At 42.2% G+C, this 21,362-nt stretch overlaps 1 protein-coding gene across 5 annotated transcripts in view; it reads left to right on the top strand.

The window, feature by feature from the left end:
- The window catches only part of TET1 (tet methylcytosine dioxygenase 1), an 87,097-nt gene that overhangs the window by 50,488 nt on the left and 15,247 nt on the right, over positions 1-21,362 (top strand). For 4 of the 5 annotated variants that reach the window (XR_010375075.1, XM_064464683.1, XM_064464684.1 and 1 more), the window contains 5 exons: positions 6,502-6,710; positions 7,667-7,817; positions 11,270-11,359; positions 11,829-11,966; positions 20,181-20,520. Coding sequence is in view for 4 of the 5 variants with exons in the window: in XM_064464683.1 (XP_064320753.1) it covers positions 6,502-6,710; positions 7,667-7,817; positions 11,270-11,359; positions 11,829-11,966; positions 20,181-20,520 (928 nt within the window). In the remaining variant the exon portion in view is untranslated. The other variant, XM_064464685.1, reaches the window with a different exon arrangement.

Raw genomic sequence — 21,362 nt, 5'->3', positions numbered from 1 at the left:
ATTTAGATAGACTGGCTTATGTTTAAGGACATCAAGTAGTTTTTATTCACAGTGTACTTATTCCTTGTTCTAGAGCTCCTGCCAAGGTTTGAGACAGTTGCTTCAACGATCTAAAAGAAATAATTCAAGTAAGTAGAATTCAAGCATTTGGACAGCTGAAGCAGGTTTTATTGATAGCATAACTTTACTGATGCTGTTCAGTACATTCAGAAATGATTTGAAAAAAGTGGGAGACACTGAGGTGACAAACTGCTGATGGTGCAGAGTTGTTCAGGATAATGAAGAGGAGGGACAGCTACCATGACGAACAGGAAGGACTTGTGATCCAGAACGAATGGCCACTAAAATGATAGATAAAACTCACTTGATAAATACAAAGTTGCACAAGAAGTGGTGTGTTGTGGTTTCATATACATGGTGATGGGACGCTAGGTTGAGTGTTACTGCTTGGGCTAATAGTTCATTAGACATCAGCTTCAGTGTTCAATAGTGATGAAAACAGCAAAGGAAATGGGTGAGAATTACTGGGGAGGAATAAAGACAGCATGAAACATATCTATGTCTGTGAGAAAGCATGCTGCCCCCCAGTCTTCAATACTGCCTGCAGTTCTGGTCCCCCAACTCAGAAAGTGCAGCAGAACTGGGAAAGACAGGTAGAGGTACAGACTCATCAGCCTGGCAGAGAGGGAAGGGGAGAAAGCAGGGCTCTCTAAAGTCTTTGGCATGGAGAGCTGAATAGCGACCTATTACTCAGTCTCATCCTGTATCAAAACTAGAGGGCACTAGCAGGGGGTGAGCTCAGCACAAAGGTAATGTTTTTTCTTTCACATAGTCTGGGTTTAAGCTTTGCACAGGGATGTAGTTGATGGTAAAATGCCGTATAGATTTAGAAGTGAATGGATAAATGCACAGAAGGCAAAAATCCTTCAAAAGCTGGGAGAGAGCACATCCCCCGAGCTGCCAGTAGGTGGCTGGAAGGTGCCTGGCAGTTGTTGAGAAGCATCTCTGCATCCAGGTGCCTTTCTTACTCATCCCTAGGCAGCTCCTCTTAGTCACTGTCACAATAAGGATAAGGCCGGACAGTCCACTTGTCTGACCTTGTCCTGCTCCTTGTATTCTACAGTTCTTTAATTCTCAGCATTCCTTTCTGTCTCTTTGCTCTCCTTGTAGGTGAGGGACTGAAAAACTAACTTTTCCTCTTGTTTATCCCATAACTTGTTGCTAAATTGTTGGAGCAAATTCTGCTGTATATGGCACCTCTTCAATAAATAGACTCTAGCTTTTGGCTCAGGCTTTAACAAAATTGGGTAACCTATCTCTGTGGCTTGTAGAAAGAGAGGTGTAGCTGTGATACGTTGCCATAATAGCTGTTGGTTGTGTTTCTGTCCTAGCTGGCTGTGGTGCACCTTGAAGGCTTGCTCATATTCTCAGATTCTGCCATTTGAGACTATCTGGGTTTGATTGCTGTCGTCTTCTAGATGTACACATAAACAAGGAGACATGGATGGCCGCAGTAGCACAGAGCAGGCGTGGTACAGAAAGTGGCAGTGCTGCGTGTCCAACTACAGCACAGGAGGGATGTACAAAACTTGGCTTTGAAAAATGACCAAAATAAATGAGCGTCCTGCCCAAATCAGCATGTGATATTGTGTGTCCAAATGGGTATGTGCATAAGAAAGCTGTTTGGAAGGAGGTGTGTCCCATTCCAGTTTTTCCTTTTGTCCTAGGCATGGTTATGGTAGCAAACAGGTGAGGGAGTGGGTAGTGTGTAACTTCATGCCTGGTTGTTGTGGGTGCAGAACTGTGCCGATAGGTATGGGCCAAGCATTGTGGGGGAGTTGTTGGGTCCTTAGCTTTCCAGAAGTGCTGCATTGCAGCTGAAACAAATTATTCATTGTTGATGTGGGAATCTTACGATGGATGCTTAGAATTGATGGCAGTTACGGCTTGCTAAAGTGAGTTCAGGGATAATCTAGCCCTGCACACCTGCAAAAAGATGACCATATGACATTTAAGTGTTACATAATACTTGACAAACTTGTTACAAGTCTGTTTTCTTGATTATTTTTCTATGTGAGTCACTAAGAAGGTGTGGTTATTTTGTGTGGAAAAGTAATTGCAGGGGAAAAGTTTCTGTTCCTCCATTTTAAAAAGCTAGCTTTAAAGTTCCACCACTTAACAAATGTTTCTTTTCTCATTCCTTTTAAGTGCATTAGGGACCAGAATTAAACAAACTGGAGTATTAAATTATTTACTTTATCACTGTTATTAACTACGTCACAGAAATCAGTAGTACAATCAGCCTTTGGACACGAGATTTGCCAGCTGATTTGTGCATTGTTCAGACCGAGGAAACATTCAGTGACTTGCTCTGTTTGCGTATTTAACTTAATATTCAGCATCTCAGTGTTTCATAGGTAAACAATAAGTACACTGGGAATTACATTTGCAAACTTTCAATAGCAAATAAATAATCATTTTAAATTATTGCATGAAGACTTGGTTAATAAATGGCATTATTGTATTCTCTGTGGCTGACAGTATATTGATTCCATTTGCCTTACTGAGGAGGACACTGTCAAATGCATGCTGAAAAGAATGAAGTTAACTAAAGTGTAGGCTGAGATTTTATATATGCTACTCTCATAATGGCATAATTAAGATGATGTTACTGCTGTATGAATTTAACAAGTGTGATGTTTCCATAAAATAAAAGGCTGGGGATGGGGTGGGGCAGTTGGTTAAAACACTGCATGGTTTAAAGGTGAAAAGATCTTGGAACCATCCACAGTAATTTCAAGCTGCAGAAAATGGAATAGAAATAAAGAAATAAACTGGAGACAGCTAAAGAATAACTGAAGAAATGATCGATCAACTAAAGCCTTACTACGTCCATTACTTAGAAAAATAGTAAGGAATCTGATCTGTAAGCACATCAGGCAAAGTCTTCATAAGAGTGTACAGCTCGTAGTCGTGTGTTTTGGATTGTACCAGTTCCTCAGATAACCACAAGTTTAGTAACAAAAGCAAATACCGTCAGCTTTACTTTTGCTTAATATAGATACTTATAATACAATATACCTATAACTTATTGTAGAGTTCAAAAATTTATTTGATGTAGTCAGGCACTGGAAAACAAATGACAAGTTGGAAATGAATGGCGTTACATCAGGGTTAATGTGACTAAGAAGTCAACAACTGCAGTGGCAGTTTCCCTCGGTAGAAAAAAAACCTGTTAAATCATCAAGAATGACGTGGTGTTTCTGTTGGCTGGATTTATTCCATAGTTTTCAGTTGTCCTGCTCAAATGTGCTTTTCTGTATACTGAGTGTGGTATTGCTGTGCCTTTATTATTATTACAGAAGGTTATTACTGCTTTGAGACCAAGGGCCGGGTCCTGCCCTTGGGTCGCACCAACCCCAGGCAGCGCCCCAGGCCTGGGGCAGAGGGGCTGGGAAGTGCCCGGCGGAGAAGGCCCTGGGGGTGCTGGCTGACAGCCGGCTGGGCATGAGCCAGCAGTGCCCGGGTGGCCAAGGAGGCCACCAGCCCCCGGGCTTGTGTCAGCCCTGGTGTGGCCAGCAGGGGCCGGGCAGGGATGGGGCCCCTGTGCTCGGCCCTGGGGAGGCCCCACCTCGAGTGCTGGGCTCAGGTTTGGGCCCCTCGGGACAAGAAGGGCCTGGAGGGGCTGGAGCGTGTCCAGAGAAGGGCAGCGGGGCTGGGGCAGGGTCTGGAGCACAAGTGTGCTGGGGGGCGGCTGGGGGGGCTGGGGGGGTTTAGCCTGGAGAAGAGGGGGCTGAGGGGAGCCCTTCTCGCTCTGTGCAGCTGCCTGAGAGGGGCTGGAGTGAGGGAGGGGCTGGTCTCTGCTCCCAAGTCACCAGTGACAGGACGAGATGAGACGGCCTCAAGGTGCATCAGGGGAGGTTTAGGTTGGATATTAGGAAAAGTTTCTTCACCAAAAGGGTTGTCAGGCATTGGAACAGGCTGCCCAGGGAAGGGGTTGAGTCACCATTCCTGGGGATATTTAAAAGACGTGTATATGTGGTGCTCAGGGACATGGTTTAGTGGTGGAGTTGGCAGTGTTAGACTAGTGGTTGGACTCAATGATCGTAAAGGTCTTTTCCAACCTAAATGAATCTACAAGAATGTCAGCCATAGCATGTGAAGGGGCATCATCAATTTATATGGGAAAAGCAACATGGCTCCAGCTCTGTCTGCACTATCCCTGGCTGCAGGCCTGAAGGAACTGTGTTTGCTTCAGTGCAAGTTGTGCTCTTCTAAGACTGTAACAGTCAGGTGAAGAAAGTGCCTTATATCTGGTAATAAAAGGGCGGGAGCCTTCCAGCTGTAGCAGTCAGGTGAGCATACCATGTAACCTCTTAAGAGCCACAGGAATTCAATTCAGACAACTAATAATTCCATTAGCTGCCTTTGTGGCCTGAAAGATGATGGATTGTAAAATCTTTTTGGGTTCAACAAGACTGCATGCATAATGAAGCAAATCCCAGCTAGGTTTAACTCCGGGGAAGTGGGTTGTTAGTTTAGAGGAAACTATACATTTCCTTCTGTCCATTTGTCACTTTTGCTGGACTGTGTATTTCCAGTTTAGAACTATGAGAACTGAAAAAGGGCAACCTGATGTTGTCTTGAGAAACTAAGAGGTACCAGTTTTCTTTATTGAAGTTGCAAAGTCTAGAAACAAAAAAAAAGAAGAGTAAAAGCATCACCCTTCATGCTGAGTAACAAAATTAAATTCTTCTCCTTTTAACTTGAAGGAACTGTGCTGCCTCAGGAATGTAAAACTCACTGACACGAATAAGCTGTGTTGTATATCAGCCATAATAGATTTTCTGTAAACCTCACTCAAATGTAAATGAGTTGCATTATTTTTCTTTATTTATTGAAAAAATACTGTACTGGTTGGTCAGTCACAACCAAGGCTCCTTTTGAGCAATGGTATCTCAGATGCGTTTGCTTTTTTTTCTTAAGTTTAAGGCTGATTATTGTAAGACCGTATGATTGACTTTAGAAGGGAGGTACTTTCTCTCTTACCACAAGTTAGCTTTAAGCTTGCTTCTTCCTGCTAAGCCTGCTCAGATTCCCTCTGAAACTGTTTATCTGTTGGAAACCTTTTCATTTGCAAATTAATAGCGAGCATACTTTGGTCCCCACTCTTAATGAGTTCATAAAATTTAGATATTCACAGCTGATCAGGCTAGGGGTCACGTACAAATGGCAGCTGCCCGTCTGGCAACAACTAAGCTTTGACGCTGGTCCAATAGGGAATCTGCCTGAAAACTCAGATATTTGGAGGTATTCAAAGAGTAAGTCAAACTCCATTGCCTTCCCACTTCTATGGTCCATGACTAGTGGCATGTCTATGGGAGCTCTGCTTATGGAGAGGGGGAGTTGGGTGGAGATCCAGGGTGACCGACTGCTCCCTGAGCAAGCGTGCTGCTACGGAGCTGGCGGAGAGTATCTGCGACCTAAGCGCTCGCTGTCAGCACAGAGTAAGGAAGAGGGACTTGCTGGTCCCCATCCTGTGTACGACAGCTGAGGAAGAGAGGGGTTAGCCTCCTGTGCCTGAGAGGTCCAGGCCTAATAGGCTTGAAGCTTAACACTGAGGCCTTGATACCTTTGGAGGCCTCGAACAGGCTGCGCTGGCTAAAACACGTTTGAGGAATAGATAAACATATTTTTAAAGGTTATGTTCTTGTATTACGTAGCTTTAATGCCTTTCTTTTTTTTTGTTGTTACCTTGCAATGCAGCTCTGTTCTGGATCATGACAAAAACCGAACTATGAGGGAGTAGGACGGTAGCTTTTTTTGGTTGTTGGCTTGTTTTTTAGTTCAGTAGTGTATTGTACTGTTCCATTTTGTATTTTATGGATAAGGTTGACAGAAATTGCATTGCATATTATACAGTTTAGTAAAAAACTTCAGCACTCTGCTAAGAACTTTAATGTAGGTCATCTAGGGATATGTTTTGACAAATCTCATTGCTTCCTTCACTAAGAACACAGTTTATTTTCTTGTTTTACTTTGCAAGGTGGGAACCGTTCTGTGTACTGAGGTAACTATCCTAACACCTGCAGGCTTTTGTGATGTGCTGTTATGTACCTGCGTTCTGGGTTTTGGCAGTGTTTTCTGTATTATATTCAAGGTAACTGCTAGATTCTCAGTGGATCTGTTGTCTCAGGAGTATTATTTCCTTCTAGTGGTTATTTTCCTCTTAGTGCATTGTCTTTATTGTTTGTGTAGAACACCTAAAACATTCCTCCTCCTGTAAAATGTACTGCGACTTCTTCTACAGGTAAAAAGGCAATGCAAAATCATGTTCTACACCAGGCATCAGCGTGTGATGCTGTTGCAGTCCTGCTTGCTGATGGACGCTCTGTGGGCAGCAGTATTTCTTGCTCTCGCAGGCTTTACATGTCCTGGAGAAGACTAACGCATTACACGTTTCCTGCGCTGATCAAAGAATAAACAAAACTATTCTTCCAGGTGATACGAAGAAGTAGTGATGAGGAAAAGTTGCTGTGCTTGGTACGTCAGCGTGCAGGACACCACTGTCAAACTGCCGTCATCGTGATTCTCATCCTGGCCTGGGAAGGGATCCCCCATCTCCTGGCTGATACGTTGTACAAAGAACTGACGCAGAGCCTCAGAAAATATGGCTGTCCCACCAGCCGTAGATGTGCGTTAAATGAAGAGTAAGTTAGTTTAATAGTAAATGATTGTTGTATTGCCTTTTGAATGTTCTGCAATAAATAACTTGAGAATTCAATAAAATAAAAGTACAAAAGCTCATTTAAAATGACAAACCACTAGGTGTCATTTCAGTATACAACTTAGTTCCTGGCTTTTCCTAGAGACCAGGTTCTAAGTGATAGTTGTACATGCTACAGCCAGGGAGATGGGTGGCAGTGAGCTGCTCTCCTGGCTTTGCGCACGCTGCCCAGGGCATTCGGTGTGCCCTTTGCACACGCAGCCCTGCTAAAGAGCTGCGAAGGAGGTCATATGTGAAATTTTTAAATAAATGAGAGATTGAACACACACTCAAAATTAGGATCTTCCTCTCTCTGTGTCTATGAGAGGAATTTAGTTTCGTTGACTGGATCATATATTGTGACTGAGGCCCTGTAGGAGTTCTGCCTTTGTGCTCATTTTTGTGTAGCCTGCATTCAAGCAGACTGCGATAGCTGTACAGTGACCTGAATCTAGTGCTCATCTTCAAGGGTCAGGCTAAGTAGGGTTGTTCCACTTCGGGAAGTTGGATCAGTTTGGAGCTAATGGTATTGCCACATGTAACAAAATAATTATTGGATTTAGGGGTAACCTTTAGTAGGAGTGGTATTTTCTTGGATAAAAATTTCATGCAGTTGGAAAACTCAAAATCAAGCAGCACAGGTATATTTATATAGCTGTAACTGAGTGTTGTGTATTTCCTAGAAGTGGGACTTCGGGACTCGAGACTGTCTTTATGCGGAAGTCAGTCCTCTACATATAATTATTTCCTAAACAGAAAATGCCTGTTTAAACCATGTGTTTTATAAATTCTTGTGGTGTTATGCTGTGTATTATCAAAGAAATAGCATTCACCTCAAAAAAAAAAAAAAAAAGCTGCCTTGTCAGCTGACCACTTGCTGTATCTTATTTCCTTTCATAGTCGTACCTGTGCATGTCAAGGACTTGATCCAGAAACTTGCGGAGCATCGTTCTCATTTGGCTGTTCATGGAGTATGTATTTCAATGGCTGTAAGTTTGCCAGAAGCAAAAACCCCAGGAAATTCAGGCTTCTCACTGATGACCCTAAACAAGTAAGTTTGGGGTTTTTTTTAAATTGTTTTGTTTTCCTCCAAATACTTACTCAAATGATTTTTCAGAACTAGAAATGAAATCTACAGGTATCCACCGCTTCTCTCTCACAGATATGTGTATAGCTTATCACACAGGCACCCAACTAAATGTTTTGTAGCTGTAGTATTTATTTTTCCACTATATGAAAAGTCAGTGTTGTTTACTGTGTATTTAAGTACCCTAACATTATCCTTAAATGTTTTTCTGTATGCATATTAGCTCCACTGTGTAACTCTGTATGAAACATTAATTCTTTCTTAACTAAAATACAGCTAAAGGTTTTTCTAAGCACCAAGGCTGCACCTCTGAGAGTCAGTCCTTTTACCTGCCATAGAAAATTGTGTACCTCGGATTGCACTGCTTTCACACTGCTGTCTGACCAGCTGGCAACCTGGTCTTCTGTCTGCCACCTAGAATAAACTGGGTTTTCTGTGGGCAGCATGTTTTTTAAACACTCTTGAGGGAATGAATGCACTAAAATATGATGCAGTGAAATGATACTGCAATTGCTGCTTACGGGTGTTAGTGATGCCATAAAGCTGAGATAGCACAGGAAATACGGTGATGGATTACGTGAGGTAACGAACCTCTCAAACAACCCAACCAATTTTTTTTTAACCTTGGAAATACTTCCATGAAGAGGAATAAAGGTGTTGTAAACTGATAACCACTGCCTGATGAACATATATTCTTCAGGGTAACTCAGAAGTGCCTTATGTTCTGACTGTAGGTGTCTCTAACCCCACTTCCCCGCGGAACTCCTAGATAAATATATCACGTCTTCACTAGCACATCTGGCGTGCTTTGAGACACGTCCTGTAGGGCAGTCAGTTACCTCGTTCTCCCGTTGGGTTACCTTGCTGGTAGTCTTCCTTCGCTCCTGAACTCCACGGCTGCCAGCTACAGAAAAGTCCTGGCTGGTTGAAGTCCAGACAGGAGCAGCAGTGTTCTTGCTTTTTTTTTTAATGTGGAGTGCGCACATGGGTACATACACACAATGTGAAACATCCATTGTTTTTTGGAAGAGAGAGATGTCAGTTGATTGATTGGAGCTAAATATTCCTGCCGGGTCCTAACTTTTTCCTTAAGGAGTTAATGAAGCATCTTTTATGCATCTGTGTGTGAATGCAAAACCCTCAGTCTCCTCTGAGTCGTGCTGTCCACTTGCCTTGTGGGCATTCACTAACTTCATTAGTGCTTAAAGTGGGGAACTTCTGCTGCGGCAGAGTAGAGCGCACCCAGCCCTTCTGCCCTTCTCGCCACTGGATGTGTGACTAAGGCAGTACAATCTGAAAATAGCCCTGCTTGTCTCAAGAGGAAATTTGTTCTATAAATTTTCAGTTTATAGAAAAATTTCTTTATGGGACATCCTTTCATTTTAGGAATCCTGTTCCTTTTCCTTTGTCCTTTTCTGTTCTCTGCAATCCTGTGTTTTTAGGTTCTCCCACTGTGTAATGCTGTGCATGGAGCATTCTCCTTGTGTGTGTTTTCTCTGTAGGCTTCTGATGTTTTTAATAACGGCTGAGGGATCAACAAAGGTGGCAGCTTCCACATGTACTGCCTAATGAATTACTAGGCTGTGCCAGATCTTTTAGGAGCGCGCTCAAATAGATCAGTCTGATCAGAATATGCTCTGTGAGACTGCAAGCTCTGGTGGCATCGCTTCCTCCCAGCCTGTGAAATGGCTGTCCTGAGCTCCAGTTGGACACTCGGTCAAGCACAGCAGCATCTAGAAATGATGCCCCGCTCATGAGAGCTGTCTGGCATTGCCTGTTCACTTGGCATGTAACCTGTCGATTTTGGGGGGACAATGCCTTCCACCACAGTGTAAAAGCAGTTGCCTAAAAGAGAAGATTATTTGCCCAAGACATTTTCTGGGTGTGTGTACTAAAAGCACATTCCCTTATTTCTCCTTGTCCATGGAAGTTGTTTTAAAGTCTCTTCTGCAGCTGAGAGGGGATAAGGGTTGCACAGCACACGGGTGGTCCATAACTGAGTGTGCCCGTGTAGCCTACTGCTGTGCAAAAAGCCTCCGGCCATAGGCAGCAGTGGTGCTTGGGCACTTGCAGTGTGCGGGCAGCTGGTCAGTGCATCTCAGAGAAGTGATATTATTGGTAAATAATTTTCATTTGGTTTTGTCATTACTTTTTCTAGCAGACACTTCTTTTAGCTAAATATTGGATATTGATGATTTTGCAGATGACATAAAGCTAGGAGGTATAGCAAATTAAGAAGATAGTTCGAAGTCCAGAAAGATTTGGATCATTTGAGGCACTGGATGGAGTGAGATGAGGTTAAGGGGATAATATACCTAGGTAAGAATAGTACATAGGATAGATAATTAAGGACGCGTTACCTTCAGTGCAGTTCAGAAAAACTTGTAGCAATCAATGTTTGATAAACTGGCTACAGTATGAGTTAAAAATACAGTATCGCTTTGTAATATAACATCACATTGGAAAATGTGAAAGTACCCTTATATGTTCATTTACATTGGTGTTTGCAATATATGGTGATAAGTGCAATGGGGTTTGGTTGGTTTGGGGTTGTGTGTTTTTTAACAAAACAAAATAAGCTGTTACTTTTGCCGCTATACAGTATGCAGTACTGAAGCTGCAGTTGCCTCAAAGCCTGGCCCTTGGAGGAAAACAAAGTAGCGAGTATGTCACCACCCTTTTCTTCCCTAGGTGGTTGGTGATTTTCCTGGAAAAGCAGAAATTTAGGAAAAGGATTTAGGGATTGCATCTATAAATAGAGCTTAAATGTTACGCTGCCAGAGAAGCCCACCTAGCTAGTTCCGTGTTTATAAGGCTTATTCCAGGGAAAGAATATTACTTCCTAATCTACTAGATATTCCATAAAGTCCTGAGTTTTGCACCTCAAAAGAACAAAATATTTATCCAATATTCCTGATAAGAGTTCTGTTGCAACATAAGAAACATACCTCTTCCCTGAAGTTACTCATATGATGAAAAGAAAAAGAAGGCAGAAGCCTGGGATTCTTTCAGCAGGGCTGTGGCAACATAAGTAAAGGCCTTATAAGCAAAAATCTGAAAGACCACCTGGGGTTCTGTCTCCACTCAGCATGTGGCATAATTTCCACATGCTAGGTATAATCTCCTAGATGTTGCTTCTCTATTTTGGGTGGAACGTACCTCATTCCTTGACCGCCTATGTTTCGGAAGGGGGAAATCATGCAGAAATCCTCCATTGTTACTTGGCTGACTTATATGTAACGATTTTGGTGTTTGTCGTGCAAAAGTAGCCTTATTTGTGGTTGGTAACAAAGGGCGGTAGAAAGAAGTCAGATTAATAGAATATAAGACAGTGTCTGACTTGTCAGGCATCTCTAAACAGGATTAGATTCTTTTAAAGCAAATTACAGCGCTCTAACCAGTGCCTTTCTCTGCAGGAGGAACTTCTTGAAAATAATTTGCAAACTTTAGCTACTGATGTGGCTCCAGTTTATAAAAAGCTTGCTCCTGAAGCTTTCCAGAACCAGGTAGGTCTGTGACATTCAGCTAGTGTAGCTGTAGCTCTGAACAGGCAGCGTAGTTTAAAACCCAGGTGAAACCCCGAAGTGTGTTCCTGGGTAGAGGCCGCAGACCTCGCAGATGTGGTGAATCCCCTTGCTTCCTTACGCTGCTTGCTTTATTTGGTTAGTTCTGAAATCCTGCACCTTTCTTATTTCAGCTGGTGGCTGAGTTTTGCCCTGATGCTGTGTGGATGTAAAAGGCTTACAGATAGTACTGTAAATAAAACGTTTGTATCATTTAAAGACATTTGGCTCTGTCTGAGCTGGTGATCTCGTTGACATCCACTCCCAAGAGTTGCATGTTTCAAAGGAAAATATATGCTTTGTGATCAGTCTTACTGGCTGTGTTTATTTGGTCACAAGCGCAGCTGTGGTTCGCGGGGTTCCAAGTTGCTCACTTTCAGTCCCAAGTACCTGTAGTTTATTTTACTTTTAGGTGGAAAATGAACACATGGGCCCAGACTGTCGGCTTGGCTCCAAGGACGGTAGGCCTTTCTCTGGTGTAACAGCTTGCATAGATTTCTGTGCCCATGCCCATAAGGACACACATAACATGCACAATGGAAGCACCGTGGTATGTACATAGGATTTTCTCATTTGTACTGTTCGCTGTTGTGATTACTGTGTGTTTTAAAATGCTGCTTGATTTGGTGGGTACATGTGCATGAAGTTTTTGGAGGTATTATGAAATTAACCGCATGTTCCTATTTATAAATTCCCGTGTTATTTGCATCTATTTATTACTGGTTGACAGAGGACACACGTTCAGCTTCTTACAGAACAGATCAAGAAAGGTGTGGGAGTGATTCTTGCTACAAAATACCTTAACTTTTAGGAGACCCAGGCCCTCTGGAGAGAACTGGCCATAGGACAGATAAGCTCTTTGCAGCAGAGGTTTGATGTTGAAAGGCAAATAATTGTGACTGAGGAGCTGTACAAACTTCTGTAGAGGAAGAGCTAAAACAAACTCATCGTGAATTTACCTCCCCCAGGCTCAATTCTCATCAAATCCACTTTTTCTTGCACTGTGCACTTACCAGGCTTCCTGGTAGTACAGTTACTAGCCAGAAAGTAGAGGGTGTGATATCATGGTGCACATGGAGTCAGGTGATTACCACGATCTTTAGCTCTCAGTAGGAAAGGAGAACCCACAGGTGTGGTTTTTTAGATGTGGTCATTGTACCAAATACCTTGCTGGATTGCTGGTGAGAACATCAGTTGGGAATTACTCAGTTAAGTGATCTTTTAGAACTTGAGACCATAGTTGTGAAGAAAGACAATCTCAAAAGAGAAAAGGTAAAACAAAACTGACCATCTGGGGTGTTCAGTAGTTAGAGCGCTGTCATGCTCTAAATAGCTAGGGTGACTTCTTGTACATCAGCAGAGGCAGCATTCGGGAATAATTTCACTATCAAAGCATGCATATCTGGAAAAAAATCCATCTAAAATCTCTGCCCGCCTAGACATAGTCTTTTTTTTAATTTGGAAATGAAAATGCAATTATTATGTTGCTGTGATTGAACAAAACGTTGCACTTACACATATACTTACACTTAGCATTTGTACGTAATGGCAATGAAATGACTGGAACAATTGCTTAATACTAATTGTGTGGTTGTATGTTGGGCAAACGTCCGCTGCTTTAGCGTATGGAAGCAGGTCTCGGAATTCACCAGGAGCGCTGGTCCAGAACAGATTAATATTTTCCTAGCACTGAATGCCACTTACATGCAAATATTTTATAAAATGCTGGAAGTGTACTTTGCAAAATATTAGTGAGATGCTGTGAGTAAGCTCGTGTAAGTACAGTCACGTCAGACCTTGTGAAACATAGGAATTCAAACCTCTTAAAGAAGCCAAATCTGAAAATGAGACTTCCCTTTGACAAATTGCATGGTGCAGCGTTTAATGAAATTTAATTTAGGCATTCCAAAAATTATAAGATTCTGTTAAATGCTACAATGAAATGAAAACTGAGTCGTCAGCTCATTCTGTCCTATCGGATCTCAGAAAAGTGGTAACTTGTGGCCAGAAGTGCCTGGAGGGACAATTAGCCCTTTCTTGAGGCATTTATTGGTGATTAGTTCTCAGGGCATGTATTTATCTGTAATCATCTGATGTTATTTCAGTGTCAGCTTGTGCTTGCTAGCGTTGGTATTTTCTTTCTGGGGGTTGTAGGTGGTGTGTTTGCAAGTAATTCCAAATCTAAGCAGCACGACAAATTATGGCCTGTGTAAAGTATCTCTTTATGTAGGCCAGAACTTAAAATTATTTCTCTCAAGTTCTGCCAAATCTTGAGTCTTGCAGAACATTATCAAATCATCATATCTGATGGTTTATTTATTTAGATTTGATATCTCTTTAATATACTTGCACCAAAGGGCTATGTAGAAATAGGAAGTAGTTGCAAGTATTAACACTCAATCTATATCCTTGAATTGGGGCATTTGGAAGGTGGTTCAGAGGTACCTGATGGTCTCTGTACAGCCTTCAGGGTGAGAAGGTGTGGGTGTGATTCACAGGACATGCAGGGTTTGCTGTCTGTTAGTCTACTGAGGTATGTGTTGGAAGCCTAAAGCAAAGAATGTTCTTGTTTTGCAGACGGGGTGATGGGACGTGCTGGGCTTCTTTCTGTCTAGATCGGTTTGATGATCAGAATTAGGGTGGTTAATTTTATCTTACAACCAAATCTACTAATAAAATAGGAAAACTAGTGATGATAACACAAACGTAAATTACTCTGTATGATTCTAGCATCTGTCTGGTCACCTCCTGCATTCCCATCTAGTTCCAGGAGCTGCTTTGCTACCTACCTAGTTTAAAATACACTATGATTTCTTACGGATAACTGGTAATAATGATGCTGGAGTCATTTACATCTGAACTATGACATATTTTGTCTGTAAAATGTACTGTGTGCAAGTAATCTAACCCAGGTGACAGCTTTCATGTAGATGATTGTTCTCTGATAATATGGTAATAAACAGCATGCGAATTATTTGCACTGCCTTACAAACCTCAAACATCCATAACTTTATTTACTGTTTTGCTCTTGTATTTTGTTTGTGATTTTTTTTTTAAAAAATGGTAGTCACACCAAACAGTTTCGAGTCTGTACAAGGTGTACTTGTCACCTTGCACCACGTTAGTGTTGGTAAGATTTCCTCCCTTCCTTCTTATTCTGACTCAAAAAAATCTTAATTTGTAAAACCTGAAGTTCCTCTGGACTAAAAAGGTTAAAATAAATACCTCGTAGGGTGGTATTCGCGAATGCTCCCGGCTCGACCACTGCTACTTGTGGCATCAGTGACACCTTTTCGTTTTCTCCCTTCAGTTGTTGGTGAATCACTTTTACCACAAATACGAAAGGAATGCTGCACGGTGTGCCGGAAGTACAGGAAAAACAGAATCTATTTCAGTTATTTAAACCAGATGTAGACATAAGTTCAGCAAAGCACATAAATGAGTTTAATGATAAGCATGGAGTTAGTTTACTGCATGCTTAAAAGAATATATTATCCAGTGAGCTGCCAATAACAACTTCCTTGCTCTGACTCTGCCAGAATTTCAGAAAAGCACTCCTCTATTTCTCTGGGTATACATGTTTTGATGATCAGCTGCATTATTTGTACGTGACTCTGAAAATAAATGAGGCTGTCACTTTTGCTAGCAGTTGGGGGAGAAAAGTCTTGGAACTGTCTTCTGTAGATACAAGATAGCATAGCACATCTTGACTTACAGAAACTGAGGATTGCTGTGGGAGGCTGGATTTGCTGAACATCTGTTCTGGCTAGCAAAATCACGTCCCGAATTTAGCAGAGCTGCTTTTTGGTAGAAAAGCTAAAAATAAAAATGAATATTCCCTGTTTGCTCTGTAGTAAAATGAAAGCACTGCAGAGGTGTCAACTAACGTGTTTATCTGAAGGAAGCAAAAGTAATTTCTGCCTATGAATTGGAATTTTTAAGAACCTTTAAGTCAATAAATATACCATCCATTTTTACTCAGGCTCTTTTGTCATCTTTTAACATTCTCCTGAGGGCCACTGATGTACGTTACAAGTGCAGCGCTAGGGTGGAGTGTTCCTTGTGGATACGAGGCTAGACTGTAAATGAGCAGCATGCAAATAAAAGCTTTATAGTTATTAATGGAGTCTGTGAAATATTTTTGTTTCATTACTAGATTAGCTGCAAAGAATCACATTCTTCATACCTGCATGAATCCATTTAAATCACCGACATATGGGGTTTTACAGGGGCTGGAACAATGGTTTAATGAAGACTTCGCTAGCTCTGTAGCGTTCGTCTGGGTGTTTCTCATCCTTTGGGGCACGTTGCCCTTTCTGCTGGGGTTGAGGAAGGAGAGACCAGCTGCAATTATGTGTAATCATTGGTGCCACACAGTCTGTAGCAGGCACTGTGGAAGAAGGGGAGGGAGATAAATCTGTGCTCCAAGGGCAGCTACAATATAAAATTTATTATTGGCAGCAGAACTAAGTCGTGTCGATCAGCAGTCCATCAACAAACTCTTCCTGATTTATTTAAAAAAAAAAATCCTCTGCTCTTCAATACCTTCCTGTATTTCTGTAGTTACAGCTCATCAAGTCATTGCGTGTAGGTGCAGGCCTTTGCAATAAACGACAGAATGTCTCTCAGTGGTTAGGCTACACTCCGGGCCACGTCCACAGCTCGCTTTGCGAGCTACAGACGTACCAGATGCCAAAATTGGCAGTTCAAATTATAACAAACGGAAAATATAAACTCCACAGGGCTGTAAAGGAAGGATTTTTGTTACTGTTGTTTATATTGTGAAAATGGAAAAATATTAGTTCACTCTACTAACCTGGGCGCTCCCAGAGAGCGGTTTGTGCGCTGTGCCCGTGTCACAGCACGCAGTACAGAAGTGCTGTCTGACACTTCTTACGTGTGTATATGGTGGTCAAAAGGAGAATACATTTGGGGTCCCCTTCTCTGGTGCTCAGACTTACGCACGCTTACTGAGGGTGTAACAGGCCAGCAAAACGATGCCGTTTGTCTCCGCTGTAAAGTTAAAATGACATTGTTCATATTTGTGGTGGTAAACGGCGATGATGCAGCGGCACCTCGGAGCCCCAGACGGCACCCACGGCTGCAGAGGGAAGACGAGTATAGGAAACTCGGTTCTGTCTTTCAAGTTTAGAAAGGCTGTTTGACTGCCTTGCGGAAACTTGAATTTAAAACATCTGTTCTTACAACATAGTGGAAAAGACCACATCGTTTCTACATGTGAAGTTCAGGAGGACGAAGGCAGATCAAAGAGTCCCAGAATAATGCGCTGGGAGCTGTGTGGATGCAGATGTTTCTTTGGAGATCTGCGGAGGGAATTACATTGAGTTCATGAGTGCATTTTAAATTAAAAAAAAAAAAAAAATTTAAAATAGAAGTTTTACAAATATGTAGATTTACCATGACATCAGTAAACCCAGAATAGATAATGTTTTTTATCACCAAGCACACTGGAAACCTAAACAAACCACTTGGCCGATACTTTCTTTGGCTTTTGAGCGCCCTGGAAGATTTAGCTGTGTGTTCTGGAAAAAATATTTAGAGTAGCAGAATATGCAGCTTTGCTGTGTAAACGAGCTTCAGCAGAGTCCATGATTTTCTCATGTTTGGGTTTAATTTTTGTCCACTTTCAGCACAGTACCAGCACCAATGAAAAATGTGGCTTTTAACTTCTCAGCAATAGCTTCTCTAAGTTTATTAATGGAATATTTTGCACAGATTTTAATAATAGACTGGCTTTTGAAACGGATGTTCCTCATTTGGTGGATTACTCTACTTCAGCTGTAAAGTGCTGGCTTATCGCTAGGGCCTTTACTTACAGCTGGTTTCCCCATAACACCAACTCTGTAGTTATCCACTTGCCATTGTGTCCCTTCCTTTTTATATTAAAATATACTATGGGGGACACTGACCTTGAAATTTTACATATATTAAATTTTAGTGTCATGCTATTTAGGCTGTAGGTGTACCGGTTTTTAACAGAATTTCTAATATACATTACCTTCCTAATTTTATGTATTCTAACTCAGTGTTTAATCTAGTGTGTGTGCTGGAGTTGACGATACCTTTGGCGTAGTTCTGCTGATACGCTTCAGCCCTCACCTTCCCTAGTTCCTCAAAACAGTTCTTCAGCTTTCTTGTTCTAAAGAGGTGTTGGCTTTGTGATAGTGACAAATACTTAGTTTTGTTTAAAATAGGTTTTCCTTCAACCAATATGAGCTCTGATTTTTGTCTCTGCTTGTACGCTCTCCCCTGGGCCAAGCGTTGTGAAAACATAGAGCTAGTCTGCCTTTGCCTAATTGTAAGTCAGTTGAAAGATGATTAGTACCTTTTTAAGAGTAAATATTTTTATGGAAAAGAATAAATTGAAGAAATGTGCAGGATCAGTTTTCCATGAAAGTGTCTGGTGAAATGCATGAAAATTTGGAACCGTAAATCGGATGAGGGTCTCAGTTTCCAAAGTAAGCAATATTGGGGATTGAACCTTCGAGGCATGGACAGTTTTCAGGCTAGTGCATAGGTCCAGACACAGGTCAGACAGAGTATTTTAAAAAGCAAGTGGGAGCTAGGCCTCTCCGTGCTTATTTTATTACTGCTTTTGTTTTTAATTTAGAAGGGGAGGATGTGCTGGGCTTTCTGAGAACGTGAGTCACATGTAATTGTGCTCTCTGTATGTCCTGCCCTCTTTCACCCTTCCTGAATAACTTGGAATCTGTGGTCAAATTTCAGCCAGATTTCACTGAACTTTGTAGAAACTTAATTGTCTTTGGAGACTGTTAACCTCTTGCTCCTAGTTGTGAAATTTCATTGCTGAGCGGGAGGGACAGGTGCAGGTTAGCTCCACCGCTGAGGAGGCGGCAAGGTCCTGGTAGCCGTGGCCCCAGCTTGTTCTGCGGGCACCTGCTGCCCGGCAGCTGGGAGGCACCGAGCTCCAGCCGGGCCCTGCTTCTGCCAGCCGGCGTCCGGCGGAGGTGGGAGCAGGGATAATGGTGCTGGGGTGGGTTGAGTGGGAGCGCGGGGACGGAGAAGTCTGTAGGGAACCAGGCGTCATTCGCTGCTCATGGAACAACTTGTTGTTTTTTCTAAATCTTCCTCATAGTCCAAAGGCTGCCCAGTAGAGGTAAGTACGCATGGAGCAAGCGCATCAGTAAATGCTATTCATCAGCTTCTAATTGCCCCTTCACTTTGCCTTCTTAAGAGCCCTTCTCTTGGTCCTTTCAAAATACCACCTGAAAAGCTCTTCTCCTTTGTCTGTGCCCCTGAAATTTTCTCCTTTTGCTGCTCTGCAACTGTCAAGCTTTGCATATAGCTATTTATAAAGCCCTAACCACCACCTTATTGATTTAGGATTTTTAGTTTGTGATTCTGTAATTTTATTATTCTGGAAATAATTGTGTGATGCCTTTATGTGAAAGCTGTGCTATAAAATAAAAAAATGTTTGGTTTCCCCTCCACTCCCCGAATAATATTATTCTTCTCCCCTGGAATGTTAAGCTCGGTGTCGAGATTCTGGGAAATTGGATTAACTGTTTATGGTAGGCATCACATGCAGCCTACACAATGATGGAATGATAACGTTTCCATTTAGGGAGTATCAGCGCATCCTTGAATGGCGCTCAGGTTCCTGCGTGTGCGCAGTTAGCAACTCCCTGTGAAATAGTGGCGTAACTAAGCCATGATATCAATGCATGGCTTGCTAGTAATGTAGCGAAAAAAAGTACTCTCTCCTGAATGTCATCCATAAAACTGTAAATGGCGTGACTATTTGTGCACATGCTCATATGTGTAAAACTGCCTCCATCCCTCGGAAAGCACAGGATGAAACCAGCAAGCATACTGCTGGGTTCAGCGCTTCTTTAAAGGTGAAGGGGTCACCATTAATAATGGCCAGAACTCTAGAAATGCTGAAGAATATAAGTACTGTGAAGGTTCAGCAGCGATTTGGAAAAATCACAGTACAAAAACTGGCAATAAGTTCAAATATTTATCCGTGTTTTTGACATGCCCTTATCAAACGGGGTCTAACCAGCATTCTCCTCTCGGCTCCAGTACCTCACAAGGTGTAATTCAATGAGAGAAAGTAGGTCAGTGGCCTGAGAGAAACCAAACGTTTGCTGGGTCTCGTGGCTTTGCTACGGCAGGCAGGGTTGGGGAGGGGTGTTAAGACTGTACAAAGAGAAAGGGAGGGAGTTAGAGCTGAGATTCGCTAAAAATATGGAACAGTATGAGTAACTGGGGGTTTTTATTTGCCAGCCAAAACAAAAACACAAGACCAGTTCCATGTCATAGAAACTTCTTGCTCAATCCAAAAATAATATTTTCTTTTCTCAGATGTTTTTAAGTCCTTAAAAATGAATCTGAACATCAAATATGTATTAAAAACAAAAAAAAACCCAACAACAACAAACCACCATAACCCACCCCAGAATGCTTAGGAATTCACAGTATATTTACAGCTTGGATTATTTAACATGGTTGGCATGTATTTGTGGGCATTGTAAGTTGAGCCAAAGTGTCATTTTTCCTGTCCAGGACATGTGCCTGGGCCTGTTTCTTCAAGTACCAATAATTTTTCTGCATCATAAATCCAGCAAAATATGTCAGATGTTTCCATCTGAAAGACCCATAGCATTGAGGCCATCAAATGTCAGAAAACAATGAACTCTAGGACAACTGCTTAAATATTTAAAACACCTTTGTATTTTATGTATGTGGTTGTATTTGTAAATGTTTCTCTTCTCGTCAGGTCTGTACACTAACGAAGGAAGATAACCGGAGAGTGGGGGTCATTCCCAGTGATGAACAGCTCCATGTGTTACCTCTTTACAAAATTTCACAAACAGATGAATTTGGCACTGAAGAAGGACTGGAAGCGAAGATAAAAGCCGGAGCCATACAGGTGCTCACAGCGTTTCCCAGAGAAGTACGAATGTTAGCGGAGCCTCTGAGAGCTACAAAGAAAAAGAAACCAGACACAAGGAGGACCCTGACTGAAAAGCAGCCAATAACAGATAAAAAATATGCAACCCCAGTAAAGCTGAAAACTGAAGCCCCAGAAAATCTCGGCAACACTTTCCATTGTTTAGGTGAGTGGTGCTAATTAAATTCTGCCAGTCTCTTCCGATACTGCGTTGCCTCCTACCCCTCGGAGGGGAAGGAAAGATCCGTACTACTCAGTTTTGTAAAGTACTTGTATGTTCTGCATTTTAGGGGCTAATGAGCAAGTCATTGTAGTCAATATTCTCTCCTGACAGGAAAAAAGCCCAGGTGATTGCCCCAAAATAAGTTTGTAGTGGTGTGTTAGCACCAGTGAAGTATTTCCGAGTTCCCTTACTCTAATAAATAATGGCAGTAGGATCATCTTGAAATACTGCTGTAGGAGCATTTATCTAAATAACAGACATGAATGCCTGTCATTTGGAAGTACAAGAACAGTGTTATCCACTGCATATGAGAGACAGTGGCTTTCTCACAATCTGAGCCGACGACGATTTCCTATCGATGGCATGGATACCACTGCAAAGCAAGAGGTTTGCAAAAGAACCCCAGGTTTAACCAAATAAGACAGTGCTGCTCAAATTGTTCCTTGCAATGTTATTAGCAAGGGCCGGAGAGGTGGAACCCCTTGGCAGCCAGGAAGAAGGCATGCCAGGTTGGTTCTGTTACAAGATGACTGTGGCCAGTCTGCGGCTACAATATGCATCGGTGCAACAGAGAACTGTGGCTTGACTGAGGTGTGTGAAGGCACTTTTGACTTCTGCTCTTGCACCTGGGGTCAGCTTCTGGAGCAGTGCATCAGAGGGTAGAGCTGTTCTTTGGGACTTGGCAGTAATGACGAGTACTAAAGAAGGAAGAGGTGGAAGAAGCCATGGGCTTAGAACCTGTGATTAGAGGGGGGAGGGTGGGAATAAATAAAAGGAATTAAAGC

The sequence above is a fragment of the Phalacrocorax carbo genome, chromosome 13, assembly GCF_963921805.1.
Source record: "Phalacrocorax carbo chromosome 13, bPhaCar2.1, whole genome shotgun sequence".
Classification (NCBI taxonomy): domain Eukaryota; kingdom Metazoa; phylum Chordata; class Aves; order Suliformes; family Phalacrocoracidae; genus Phalacrocorax; species Phalacrocorax carbo.
This window is presented reverse-complemented; position numbering and strand designations above follow the sequence as displayed.